General features: G+C 42.8%; 1 protein-coding gene across 4 annotated transcripts in view; it reads right to left on the reverse strand.

Moving 5' to 3' along the window:
* ccny (cyclin Y) overlaps nucleotides 1-13976 on the reverse strand; it is a 242789-nt gene that overhangs the window by 24470 nt on the left and 204343 nt on the right. For all 4 annotated transcript variants that reach the window (XM_078537443.1, XM_078537448.1, XM_078537445.1 and 1 more), the window contains exons 5-7: nucleotides 8956-8991; nucleotides 8798-8855; nucleotides 7719-7838 (exon numbers count right to left, since the gene is read on the reverse strand). In XM_078537443.1, the coding sequence (XP_078393569.1) occupies nucleotides 7719-7838; nucleotides 8798-8855; nucleotides 8956-8991 (214 nt within the window). The remainder of the gene's footprint in view (nucleotides 1-7718; nucleotides 7839-8797; nucleotides 8856-8955; nucleotides 8992-13976) is intronic.

A 13976-nucleotide genomic window follows, 5' to 3' on the forward strand; every position in this document is an offset into this window, starting at 1 on the left:
ATATTTCCAAGTCAGGATGGTGAGTGGCTTGGAGGGGAACTTCCAGGTGGGGTTCCCATGTATCTGCTGCCCTTGTTCTGCTGGATGGTCGTGGGTTTGGAAGATGTTGCCTAAGGAGCCATGGTGAGTTGCTGCTGTGCATCTTTTAGATGTTACACATTGCTGCCGCTGTGCGTTGATGGTGGAGGGAGTGAATGTTTGTGGAAGGGATGCCAATCAATCAGAAAAGTGTTATTGGACTTCTTAACTGCTGAGATCAGTATGCCCCCTTCTCCTTTTCAGAATACAAAAAAAGGGTATGGCAAGTTTCCCTTTGGGATTTGGTTTGCGCAGCGATTAACACCAGCTGTGGTCATAACAGAGGTCTTGGCAGGTCATTGCATCAACAAAGTGGATGGGTTTTCAGAGTGCACAGGGAAATGTTTGACAGAGGTGTACGAATGTATAGTAAAATTTCCAAGACATTGAAACTGGCTAGATGGACGGCAATGCATATTCATTTATTTTTAATGAGATGATCAAATGAGAGCAGGAGTGGTCTAAATAGCTGATTCAATTTTTCCCCTACCCACAAGAATGCTATATGGATGCCTAATATACATAAGGCCAGAAAAATTCAAGAGATAAAGCTCGGATAACAAAATAAAAAAAACTATGTTTTGGCTGTGCATACTTGACTTATTCTATTGAAAAGTATTGAAGAGAGACCTTTTTTCTTAGATAATAAGCAGAGTATATCTTGGAGGGCAGCAGAGGTAATTCTCTGCTCAAAGGTGTGGGATTGGAATCCCCTCCAACTGGACTTTATGAAATATAAACAACCCCCAAACCCACAGACACAAGTACTATAAATAAAAGCCAAACCTCAACACAGAAGCAGGCAATACTGTAAGGGGTAAATTTTAAACATTCCAGCATCGCAACAAGAACTGACACAATTAAGAGGCTGGAAAGGAGGGCATTATCACAACAATGGTGCAAGGTAACTGCTTCTGCCTGATATAGTTAGAGGACTGAATCATACACAATGGCACAGGACAGCTGCCATCACATAACCCAGTTATGAAAGATTGAAGGGTTTGGGGCTGCAGTCGGAAGAAGGGTCAGGGCTGGTCACCTCGACTCAGGGCCCACATGCTGAGGGACATACTAAAGCTTGGGGCAGTGGCCACAGAGGCACATTGAGGAAAGATTGCTGTCTAAGACCTTTCAGCCACAGTGCACCAAGGGGCTGGGAATTATATAGACACCTTGGGCTGTATGACTCACATTGAATGTATGCAGTGAACATCACATGTATCAGAATTGCATTGAAGCACCTCAAAGTGCAACATGAACTCTGTAGTCAACTTAAATACCATTGCACTGTCTGACTTTCTGTAATGACCATTTTGAATTGTCCTTTGATTGTACTGAAGCACCTCAGAGTGCAACATGATCAATGTGGAAACCTTGAATATTATTGCACTTCTTGTGATGGCCATTTTGAAATGTTTTGTAATGCTCTTTCAGATATTTTATGAATAAAGTATATTTTTGCAAAAAAAGGACTCAGGGCCTACAATCAACACTGGACAGACCAGCTGTATTGGGGATTGTAAGTGGTTTTGGCCAAATTGCAGTGAGATTGGTCTGAGGTTTTGTGGACTGCAGTCAAGGAGGGGTGTCAGGAACAGTCAACTGGCTCGCGGACCTGCAATTCACACCGGAAAGGACCAACTGTGTGGGGGATTGTTAAGTTATGAGCCAAATCCAAGGGGTATTGGGGCTGAGGTTTTTAAAGTAACTTAAGGGTAACAACCAAATCCTGGGGGGTATTTAGGTTGAACTGAGTAAGGTTTCGGCAGAAACATGGGCCAGAATTTTCCCGTCAGCGATTTGGGGGTGGGGCCCGCTCGCCGACAGTAAAATTACGCGGGATGACGTCGGGAGGAACCCACGACGTCATCCCGCCCCATTTAAACATTCAGGGAGGCGGGGGCACAGCGTGATCAGCTGTCTGCCCGCCGACCTGTCAATGGCCAATTGAGGCCATTGACAGGATAATTAAGGTAATTAAAGGCCCTGCCCGTCCAACCTTAAGGCTGGCGGGCAGGCCAAGAGCCCCGGCGGGAAGGAGAAAAAACATGAAACCTCATCCACTAGCGGGATGAGGTTTCATGTCTGTTTTAAAAACCTTTAATAAAGTTTATGTAATATTTATTAACATGTTCCATCTCGTGTGACATTGTCACATGAGGGGGACATGTTAATAATTTTTTTATTGTGCTATTTTTGATGTTTTTTAAACTGTCAGTGCTCTCCCTGAGGCAGCACTTAGTCTCAGGGAGATATGCACGAAAGAGTGCACTTTGACAGTTGGGGAATCCCTCCCCCCCCCCACACAGGAAGTGCATAGCGCTTCCCGTCGGATGGCCCGCTGGGCGGGTCTTAATTGGCCCACCCACTCAAAATGGCGGCGGGGCCCTTTTTGGCAGCGGAGTTCGGCTGCCAGCCCGCCCGCCCATCGAGGGCTAAATTCTGCCCATGGGGTTTTGCCTGTGATTTTTTAAGTTGAGGCTTTCTAATAAGTCGTGGTGATTTTTTGTGTTTAAGTGGAAGCTGAGGTTAAATCGTGGAGGGATATAAATCGGATTAACCAATTAATTGTTGTGTAGTGTCAATTTTGTATTAGGGCGTTAGGAGTTTTTAGTAAACAACAAGTTTGTGGTTGGGTTCACAAGCTCCGTGTCTGTGTAATTTTGTCCTTTATAAAATCCTAAAGTCAAGAACCATCCGTAAGGGGAATTGGGAGTGTGAACCTCTGACAAAGACACTTCAGCCTTTTCCATCTTTTATTAGAACATGCTAAATAAAATGGGCTCCCAAAATCATTCAGCACCTGTATTCTTTTACCAAGTGACATCTGTCACACTCCCCAGATAGTTCCTACAGCTTATTCAGTAACTCTATCTAATGTATCATCCACATCCACATGCTCTATTTTAACCATGTGTTAAAAGACAACCCTCAACTCATCTTGATATCTGACAGCCTGTTCTAAATATAGAACTGGCTGCTCGATGGGGAAAAATATCCCTCATTGTCACTGAATGCAATTTTGATAGCCAATGCATTGTTTTCTGGATGGTATACAACAGTGAAAGATGTGGTGAGGTACGCCTATGCTTTACAGACACAGAAAAATGTGCTCCAAATAGTCTGAAGTTGGACAAATGGAATATTCAAATTTTGACCCAATTTTGACTGATGAAAACTTAGAACGGTCTGTGCCTTCAAAAGGGCTTCCAGCACAGAGCTTGGTGAGAGCTGGATGAATCTGCTGAACAGAGTTGTTTGCGAAACAGGCTGAAAATGGGAATTTGGTGAGAGCGAAAATTTGGTACCGTGGGAGGAAGGAGGTACTAAATAATTTAGTTAACCAAGGGCCAATGGTAAATTATAAAAGAAAACAGTACGAGTAAACATATGAATAATCAGAGTAATTAATTAGATCCAAGGGGACCAAACAAAAATTAACCAAGTAGGAAGCATTAACATTAAAAGGAACTGAACTTCATTTAATAATCATATGAGGTAGATTAATAATAAATGGGAATAATAAATACATTTATATATCATACATGCATGTATGAAAAGATAAAATAAACACATAGATATTTAAGCAAAATGATGGGGTAGTGGAGACCTGTTGCCTACAATTCCTGCACCATGTGGGAACTCCAGGACACTTTTTATATCCTGGATAACCACATGTACAAGCAGTGCCTCCAAAACCAAGCTCAGGGTTTCTGAGCTTGAGGAGCAGCCAAGGGCATACCAAAGAATGAGAATTTCCTGGAGCGCATGATTGAGGAGGTGATCGCTCCATAACTACCGAGTGTTCAGGGGGATAGTAAGTGGACGACCATCTGGAGAGGTAGGAGGGAGGCAGGCAGTGTGGGAATATTCTGGTAGGGTGGCACTCTCAAACTAGTTTTCAGTGTTGAATACCTGTAGGGTGACGACATCTCCTGGAGGAATCTAGAACTAAAGGGAAACACATTCAAAATAAGAGTCTCCCATTTAAGGCGGAGATGAGGAGGAATCTCTTCTCTCAGAGGGTGGTTAGTCCTTTGGAAGTTATAAAGGCTAGGTCACTGAAAATATTCAAGGCTGAGTTAGATAGATTCTTCATCCATGAGGGATTCAAAGGTTATGGGGGCTGGCAGGAAAATGAAGTTAAAGCCACACACCCAGCCATGTTCTTATTGAATGGAGGAACAGACTCGAGGAGTCAAATGGCCTGCTCCTGCTCCCACCTCTTATGTTCTTATCTCAACAGCGTGCAGTCTGGAGCACATCCACTGGATCATGGGGCAAAAACTGCACAGGAAGACACAGAAAAGTATGGAAGTGCAGTTGTCATAGGGGATTCAATAGTAAGCAGGATAGACAAACGTTTCTGCAACTATCAATGTGAGTTCCACTTGATGTGTTGCCTCCTTAATGCCAGGGTAAAGGACATCACTGACCCAGTGCAGAACATTTCACATGGGGAAAGGGAACAGCCAGAAGTCATAGTTCATTTTGGAACCAGTGACATAGGTCGGAAGAGGGGTAAGGTCCTACAAAGTGTTTCAATAGCTAGGGAACAAGTTAAAGAGCAAGAACTCAAAAGGTAGCAGTCTCTGAATTACTCCCAATGCCACATCTCGAGGCATGGGAACCAGTTCTGGGGTAGGAGGAGCCTGCACAAGATGGACTTCTACAGGGCTGGGGCCAACGTCCTGGTGAGGAGTTTAATTGGTGCTCTCGGGAGGTCTTAAACCAATCTATACAATCATATAATGGTTATAGCACAGGGGAAGACTATTCAACCCATCGAGACCTTGCCAGGTCTCTGCAAGAGCAACTCAGCTAGATCCACTCCCCGGCCCTTTCCCTGTAGCCCTGCAATTTTCTTTTCCCTTCAGTTGCTTATCCAATTCACTTTTGAAAGCCATTAATGGATCTGCATTCACTAACCTTTCAGGCAATGCATTCCAGAGTAAACCAGCTTCTGTATAAAAAAGTAGTCCCTCATGTTGCCTTTACTTCTTTTGCTTTTCATCTTAAATTAGTATCCTCTGGTTCTCGACCCTTCCACCAATGGGAACAGCTTCTCTCTATCTAATCTGTCCAGGCCCATCGTGATTTTGAATATTTCTATCCAATCTGCTCTCAAGCTTCTCTTCTCTAAGAAGAATCCCAGTTTCTCCAAACTCTCCATGAAACTGAAATCCACCATCTCTGGGATCATTCTCATAAATCTTTTCTGCACCCACTCTAAAGCCTTCACATCCTCTCTAAAATTAATTAGACACAATACTCCAGTTGAGGCCGAACCAACATTTTATAAATATTCATCATTACTTGCTTTTCTATTTCATACCTCTATTTATACAGCCCAGGATCCCATATGCCTTTTCCATCACTTTCTCAACCTGCCTCGCCACCTTCAAATATACACCCAGTTTTTACTCTTCCTGCACCCCGCTTTAGAATTACCTCTGCAATTTCATATTGCCTCTCCTTGCTCTTCCTACCAAAATATATCGCTTTGCACTCTCTGCATTAAATTACATCTGCCACATGTCGCCCACTCCACTAGTCTATGTCCGCTTGACATGTATATTAGTGTACTCCCAAGTTTTGTGCCATCTGCAATTTTGAAATTGTGCATTCTACACTCAAGTCTAAGTCACTTATATCGATTAAGAATAGCAGTGGCCCTGGTAATGACTCCTGACGAACACCATCACATACCTTCCTCCATTCCGAAAAGCAAGCGTTCGCAACTATTTTCTATTTCCCATCACTAAGTCAACTTTGTTCCGAGGTTACCACTGTCCCTTTTTTATTCCACAGATTTCAACTTTGCTGACAGGTCTATTACGTGACACTCTATCAAACACCTTTTACAAGTCCATATACTCTACATTAACTCTCTCCATTACCTCATCAAAAACTCAATTAAGCTAGTGAAACATAATCTGCCTTCAACAATTCTGTGTTGGATTTCCTTAATTCATCCATGCTTCTCGAAATGACTTAATTTTGACCCAGGTTATTGTTTCCAAAAGTTTTCCCACCACAAAGGTTGAACCGGCTGGCCTGCAGTTGTTGGGTTTATCCCCATTAATATAGGAGGATTGGAAGATTGTGGTCAGTACTTCAGCATCCTTGGATACATCCCATCCAGCCCTGATAACTTATCAACTTTAAGTACAGTCAACCTTTCTAGTACCCCTCCTTTAACAATTTCTAGTCCATTTAGTATCTCAATTACATCCTCTTTCACTCTGCCTTTGGTGGCACCACCTATCTCCGTAAAGACAGATGCAAAGTGCTCATTTAGTACCTCAACTCTGCATCTGCTTCCAGGTATAGGTCTGTTTTTTGGTCCCTAATTGGCCCCACCCCCTAATATCAAAGTGGGATTAGGTGCCAGGATGAAGCAGCAAAGAGCTGATGCAAGGTGCACAGAGGATTCAATGAGGCACACAGCATTATCATAGAAAACAGTTCAGAAATAGGAGATTAGACAGAGGGAAGCGGAGGCAAAGGTGAATTGCGAGACTAAGAGGGGTTTACTGTGTATGTGCGGTATTCGGTTAGCCCAGTTGGCTGGATGGCTGGTTTGTAATGCAGAGTAACGCCAACAGCGTGGGTTCAATTCCCGTACCGGCTGAGGTCATCCATGACCTTCTCAACCTCGCCCGAGGTGTGGTGACTCTCAGGTTAAACTCACCACCAGTTGTCTCTCTCTAATGAGAGAGCAGCCTATAGTCCTCTGGGACTAAAGCGACTTTCAATGTCAATACTGTGTATGTGCATAAATGCATGAAGTGTTATAACTGGGTTGGTAAACTGCGGGCACAAGTCACATGATATGATATAGAGGTGATAATGGCGACCTGGCTTAAACATGGGGGAGGAATGGACATTTAATGTTCCTTGTTAGGGAAACAAGTAAAGGTGTTTGGGCGGTGATGTGTTAGCAGTTTTGACCAAAGATACTGTTACAACACAGCAAAAAATGTATGTACTTAAGGCTTCAAAGGCAGACTCTGGTTAGAATTAGGAACAATGGATGATCTATTACACTGCTGGATGCATACCAAAGGCCATGAAATACCAGGAAGGAGATAGAACAGCAAATTTTCAGGCAAATTGCAGGAAGACATACATTAGTCATAATAATGGTGGATTTCAATTATCCTAATATAAACCGCACAAACAACGTGGTAAAGGGCAAAGAGTGGGAGAAAATCCTGGAGAATTCAAGAGAATTTTTTTTTGGTCAGTGTATTTACAGCCCAATGAGGAAGAAGCAGTGCTCAATCATGTTCTGGGAAATGAAGTGGGCCAAGTGCAGCATGTTTCAGCAGGACAGCATTTAGCCAAGAGTGAACATAATTGGGTTCAGAGTAGTTCTGAAAAAAAGACAAAGGCAAATGAGAAAATACTCAACTGGAGGAAAAGTCATTTCACTGAATTGAGAAGGATCTGGCCCAGGTGGATAAGGATCAAAGATTGGCAGGTAAAACAGCAAATAATCAATGCAAGTCAGATGCGAAATCTGGGGCATTCATGAAAGACTGGGTTACAATGCATTTCTGCAAATAAATTGGTCAATAGCAACACTAAATAGGAACTTAATTTATGAGACTGAAGAGTGTTCAGCACCTACTTACCAACGTGACAATAGCACATTCTGCAGTGAGCTGGGCTGCACTGAATAACGTTCGAACAAAACGGTAAATCTGTTTCTGTTCTGGATCATGTCGATCATAATCTGCTGGCATTTCTGTTTTCTTTGCAAAATAAAAGGAATTTTTATATTGATACAAATTTTATTTCCTTGTTAGTTACAAGCTACTTGTACAATACAAATATGTTCTTAAGAGATACGATGATCTCCAACAGGTTCACGTTCTGCCCTAATAATTTCCACTTGTCCTAATGTTGCTGATTCATGATGATTTATGGCCCCCACTGGGAGGCTTCTAATTTTGCTTAGGTAAAAACTAGATGGAAAGTGTCAGCACTCTATTCCAACATTCGAGAGATATGGTAGGCATCATAGGTGACGCCCAATGCTGTCCTCGCCCAACATCTACCTGAAAGCACTTCCATAAGGGAGGACTGAATAACCATTCATTCAATCAAAGTCATTAAGGCGAACAATACGAATCCTAACGTAACACTAAAACAGGGAGGGCTTCCCGACTGTTCCACACTTAGCAATATGCTTACCAACTGAAGCATCTGGATAGCTCTGAAATTCAATTAGTTAATTTACTGGTGACACAATTCGGGAAAATTTGGTTCTTACAATGTGGTAGGATTCATGTTTTGCTCAGATAATGAGTGCGTTCCTATCCATCCAGGATAGGTACCAAACGAGTTGATGCATGCCAATCTTCACCTCCTTGTATAATAGCTCAGCAGTGTTAATTGAGGCAGTGCAGGTTGGGCACCTGTGTTCTTCAAGTCGGTCTCATCAAGAGTTTGGCACTAGGAGATGGTGGAGGGACTGAAACTCTGAAAGGGTGGAAGGGCAGAGAACTGGTTTCCTAGTTTGGTGGATTCAAAAAGCAGGATTTCATGCAAGAGACGTGCCAATTTATTCTCCTCCTCTGGTGGGTGATTCCTGTTATCCTCTCATCTGAAACTCACTATTTGGGGAGTTGTGGGTACAACCTTTCATCTAATGCCCCCAAATTTGTCCTTATTCAATAAAACAATAAAAATAGACCAAAAAGATACTTACTGACAACGGGTGGAGCTTCTCGTCAAATATATCTAACAACATTCGTCCATCTGAATCTCTAGGAAAAGAAAATTCTTGATGGTTACAATGGATTTCGACAGACAGTTAATAAAAGGTCAGTAATATTTCAAATGAATTACTTTAGAATTCCAACATACCTGTTTCTGATGTGGTAATATATTGCAAGTGCTACACTGTAAAGAAAAGTGAACTTTAGTATCAGTCTTAGAAAATGTCAATAGTCTTTAACCGTGGATAACACAGGCCGTTGTTAACATTTCCCACTGCTTATTAATTGCAAACTGAAACTGTTACAATGGCAGTAGTTGCTAATCTTTCAGTCGATGCTTGCCCAAGGACAGACACGAAACAAAATCATTGAGCATTAAAAGTATTGCCAAGTTAATGTAAGATACAAGTTTGAATTTGAGATGAAAGCAAAATACTGCGGATGCTGGAAATCTGAAATAACAAAAAATGCTGGAAAAACTCAGCAGGTCTGGCAGCATCTGTGAAGAGTGAAACAGAGTTAACGTTTCGAGTCCATATGACTCCTCTTTAGAGCTGGATGGCTCTGAAGAAGAGTCAGACAGACTCTAAAACTTAACTGTTTCTCTCTCCACAGACGCTGCCAGACCTGAGTTTTTCCAGCTTTCTTTGTTTTTGTTTCTGAATTTGAGGTTTAGCTGCGAATTATAGTGGACCTCCCAGCATTCCAGTTTTATCAGAATGCCCTTCAGTGAATTAGTGGGACGTTAGACTAAATTTTTGTTTGGCTGACGATGTGGGCAAGGCCACAATTTTGTGCCTCCAAGCAGCATACTGGCTTTCCGACTGGGTCCTGCTCCCTGCGATTTTGGCGGGTCCTATAGCAGAGATGCTTCAGTGTGATTTGGACAAGCTGAGTGAGTGGGCAAATGCATGGCAGATGCAGTATAATGTGGTTAAATGTGAGGTTATCCACTTTGGTATCAAAAACAGGAAGGCAGATTATCTGAATGGCTATAAATTGAGAGAGGGGGAACTTGTCCTCGTACACCAGTCGCTGAAGGTAAGCATGCAGGTGCAGCAGGCAGTAAAGGCGGCAAATGGTATGTTGGCCTTCATAGCCAGGGGATTCGAGAACAGGAGCAGGGATGTCTTGCTGCAATTATACAGGGCCTTGGTGAGACCACACCTGGAATAGTGTGTGCAGTTTTGGTCTCCTTATCTGAGGAAGGATGTTCTTGCTACAGAGGGAGTGCAGCGAAGGTTTACCAGACTGATTCCTGAGATGGCGGGACTGACATATGAGGAGAGATTGAGCTGGTTAGGATTATATTCAGTGGAGTTCAGAAGATTGAGAGGGGATCTCATAGAAACCTATAAAATTCTAACAGGACTAGACAGGGTAGATGCAGGAAGGATGTTCCCGATGGTGGGGGAGTCCAGAACCAGGGATCACAGTCTGAGGATACGGGGGTAGACTATTTAGGACTGAGATGAGGAGAAATTTCTTCACCCAGAGAGTGGTGAGCCTGTGGAATTCGCTACCACAGAAAGTAGTTGAGGCCAAAATATTGTATGTTTTCAAAAAGGAGTTAGATATTGCTCTTGGGGTGAAAGGGATCAAAGGATATGGGGAGAAAGCGGGAGTAGGCTATTGAGTTGGACGATCAGCCATGATCATATTGAATGGTGGAGCAGGCTTGACGGGTCGAATGGCCTACTCCTGCTCCTATTTTCTATGGTTCCATGCTTATATATACTGTTACCTGCTCAAATGTGGCAAGTAACTCATTAAGCCCCTAATTTAGGGTATTCTCCAGGCCTCAACCAGATTTCCAATCCGTCACACCAGGAGGTCAGGGTGCCCTCCCAACAGCAGGGCAGGTGGACATTGGAGCTAGGGCTCTGATCGATGGAGAAGGCATTGCTCTGAAAATTGGCTGCAACCACGGCAACTGTTGGGGGGATGGTTCTTCTCCCTACTAATCTCTTTTGGCCCTAACTTTCCCGGGCCTTCTTATTTACCTAACTTGTGGCTGTGACAACCAGGAATGGAGGCACACTCACATCTCCCGACTACTTCAGCAGGTCCCACCTCTGACAACGAGGTTGCTGATCTCTTTGTGCTGAATGGCCTCCAATTGCACCCCCCGCCCCCCCCCCAGACTCAGAAGCCCACCCACCTCCTTCAAAATCACTCTGTGGGTCCCACCGCCAACAATTGAGAGTTCCTGACCTGCATTTCATCCTAACTGCAGGACTAGGACCCCAAGAGTGAAAATTCAGCCCACTGAGCTAACCCCCAAAGCTTTAATTCAGCTTCTTATCCACTCCTAACTGACAGTTTCAAAGTCTGCTGTGATATACTAAGTTTCCAACATGAAATTAATCTAGCCAAATTCAACCTAGTTCTATCAGCAGAAAAGTATCCACAATTTAGCACAAATTAATAATCACATTCAGAAAGGCCACAAAGATGGCTGGTGAGAAAACAGAAACCTCAAACTCTGCACTTTCCTACAATAAAGCTATGATGCAGAGGGAGAATCAAAATAGCATTCAAAAGTCCCAACGGAGATTTTATACTCGACTCCAGCCAAGCCCCAGGGAAATGTTATTAATGTGTACTTTCAGCAGTTTCACGAAGTAGTTTCTGCAGGATTCCTGAAGATAGGGCCGAAGACCAGGAGAGACCCCACTTATTTCAAGGCCATCTTTACTAACAGAATAGCACAAAGCAAAATCAAGTGGTAAAAACCATATTAATCTGGAGATGGTCTGCAGGTTCAAACATAGAGGATTTGAACCAAATCACAAAGTTTTACTGAACTGATGAGGTTGCTTGTTGAACTCAGAAGTTCTAAGTCAAGGATAAACTTTGATAGAATCTTAGACTGGAGGAGGTGCTGCACTTTACTAAAGCTACTACCCGCAGTTGGGCGGCAGCTTCAGACCAACTCCATAGTACTCCCAGTTTAAGCTGTAGGGGTTTACAAGTAAAAACAAACCTCCATTTCCATGGTACGGCATAGTAAGGCTTGTGCACTGTATGTAACTTGGCACAGACTTAAATTTAGTGTTTCTTGGCATTAGCTAGGAAATCAGAGGAATTCAGAGTGCTGCTCATTCTCATAACTGGTAAGCAGACTTTACTGGGGGTAGTATTTCTCTTCAGGTCTCAGGAATATTAGGACCAGTGGTGGAGCGGAGGGCGAAAGTTAGGCAGTGCAAATCAGTAGCTGCACCCCTACATCCAAGCCACTGACCAAGAGCAGAGAGTTCACCTCTCTTGCCCTCTTGGGTTCCCCCATTAGTAACTAATAACAGGAGAATAACTTGTTGCGGGGGGGATAATGGTGAAAGCTTCAGGCTGCATATCCTCATTGGAGTGTCCCAAAATGTCAAAAAAAAAACCTGTTTGCAAAGTCTTTCTTTACTCTTTATCAAAAGCCTTAGGCAGACAGTTTATAAGACAGCGGCTGCTTCTCAGTGAGTGCTTTCACTGATGGGTGAGAGTTATCACAGGGATGAAAAATACGAGATGCGATTTACAAAAGGTTTTTCACATACAGAACCCTTCCATCAAGCACCATGAAGATCACTGATTTTAGACAGAAAACACATCTCTGCAAAGAGGTCAAACCAGCCATGCCAAATTCCTCTCAGTAGCAAGCATCTAACACTTACTGTATTGAATAAAAAGCCCTCCATAAGGCCAATGAGGTGAAGGCAATTAAAAGGCTAAGGATTGTCCAATCTTTCACCATGGTAGAGTCCTTGTTGAGCCCACTGTTGTTAGTTTTATCCCATGTTCTCAATCTCCCTACAAATGTTCAACTTCCGAGCCAAGTGAAAATTAAATAAATAAAACGCCAAATGTCACCCAGCAATGCTAATGCCACAATAACTGCCAGGAGTCGTTGCCTTGCCTACCCTCTCAGCTAAAGAATGATGTGAAGACATTGACTTAATAGTATACATTTTGAAATTAATCAAGAAGTGTCTTAATCATCAGAGTCACAAGCTGACTTCTGTAAAACAGGCACAATGCTAATGGTGAAGGGTGAAGACAATATTTGAACTCCTGATTCTCCAATAAATAGACTTGATTTGACTGGGTCATTGCACTCTAAAATTTGTACAGCAGATGGCAGTGTTTACTGTTAGAATTAGCCTGTGCACCCAAACAACGCAAATAACTGCGGCTAAGGTAAGAAATGCTGCCACACATCTCAAAACAGATGTGTTTGAGAGGGGAGCTACTTAGAACATTGACAATCCTTTAACAGACATTCAAAATACTCTACACCCATTCTGTATAAAAGAGACCATTAACTCAAAGTCCATGTCTTGAATATTGAACTTCACAGAAAATCTTAGCCTTTAACATAAAGAAACATTCACAAGAGTCCCTCCCTTTTGGTGTTTGAGGTAGCGGTGGCACAAATGGTGAGGAGGGTTTAAAAAAGCGGCTATCATAGAAAAAAGGAGCCTGGAGTCATCCCTTCCCTCTAAGATGATCTCGGAATATGGACCCTTTTACTTGGAGGGTGAAGCATGGTTACTCTTGACATAGCCAGATGAAGCTTGATGATCATTGGCTAGGCCAGTTTCACCCAGTATGTTGTGTTATTGTCCTTATGTTACCTGAAGTAACATAGGAGACGAAGCTGGGTTAGAAGTGGTAAAGATCTCAGAAGGTTTACTAAACAAACCATGTACAGCAACATATATATCCTACAGGCACATGTAGTAACTGCTTTCACTTATTCTATGTAAATACAGACTGGTTGCACATGCTAAACTGTGCTAGACTGGAGTGACTGCTACATGAGACCACACTGTAACTAACTGAAAATGGCTTTGAGATTTTATACTGTTGCATCATATGCTCTGATGTCATAATAACATAACCACTGTGTATCTTAAAGACACAACACCTCTAAGTGGCACACATAGCTACAATACAATACTTGAGGTTACACCCCTCGGAGATGAGATATATTAAATTTTGCAACCCCAGGAGGTGCTCAAGCAGTAAAGCACCAAATCTGGCCTTTAAGGCTTGGAGTTAATATTCAACTAGTGCCCCTCTGCGCTAACCATTTTTCACATTATGTTAGTCATGTTTCTCAGTATCTGCACAGAGGTAGCCATATCAGACTAACCGGGCTGTGTGATTTTCATTCAC

The sequence above is a fragment of the Cetorhinus maximus genome, chromosome 3 (assembly GCF_964194155.1).
Source record: "Cetorhinus maximus chromosome 3, sCetMax3.hap1.1, whole genome shotgun sequence".
Lineage (NCBI taxonomy): Eukaryota > Metazoa > Chordata > Chondrichthyes > Lamniformes > Cetorhinidae > Cetorhinus > Cetorhinus maximus.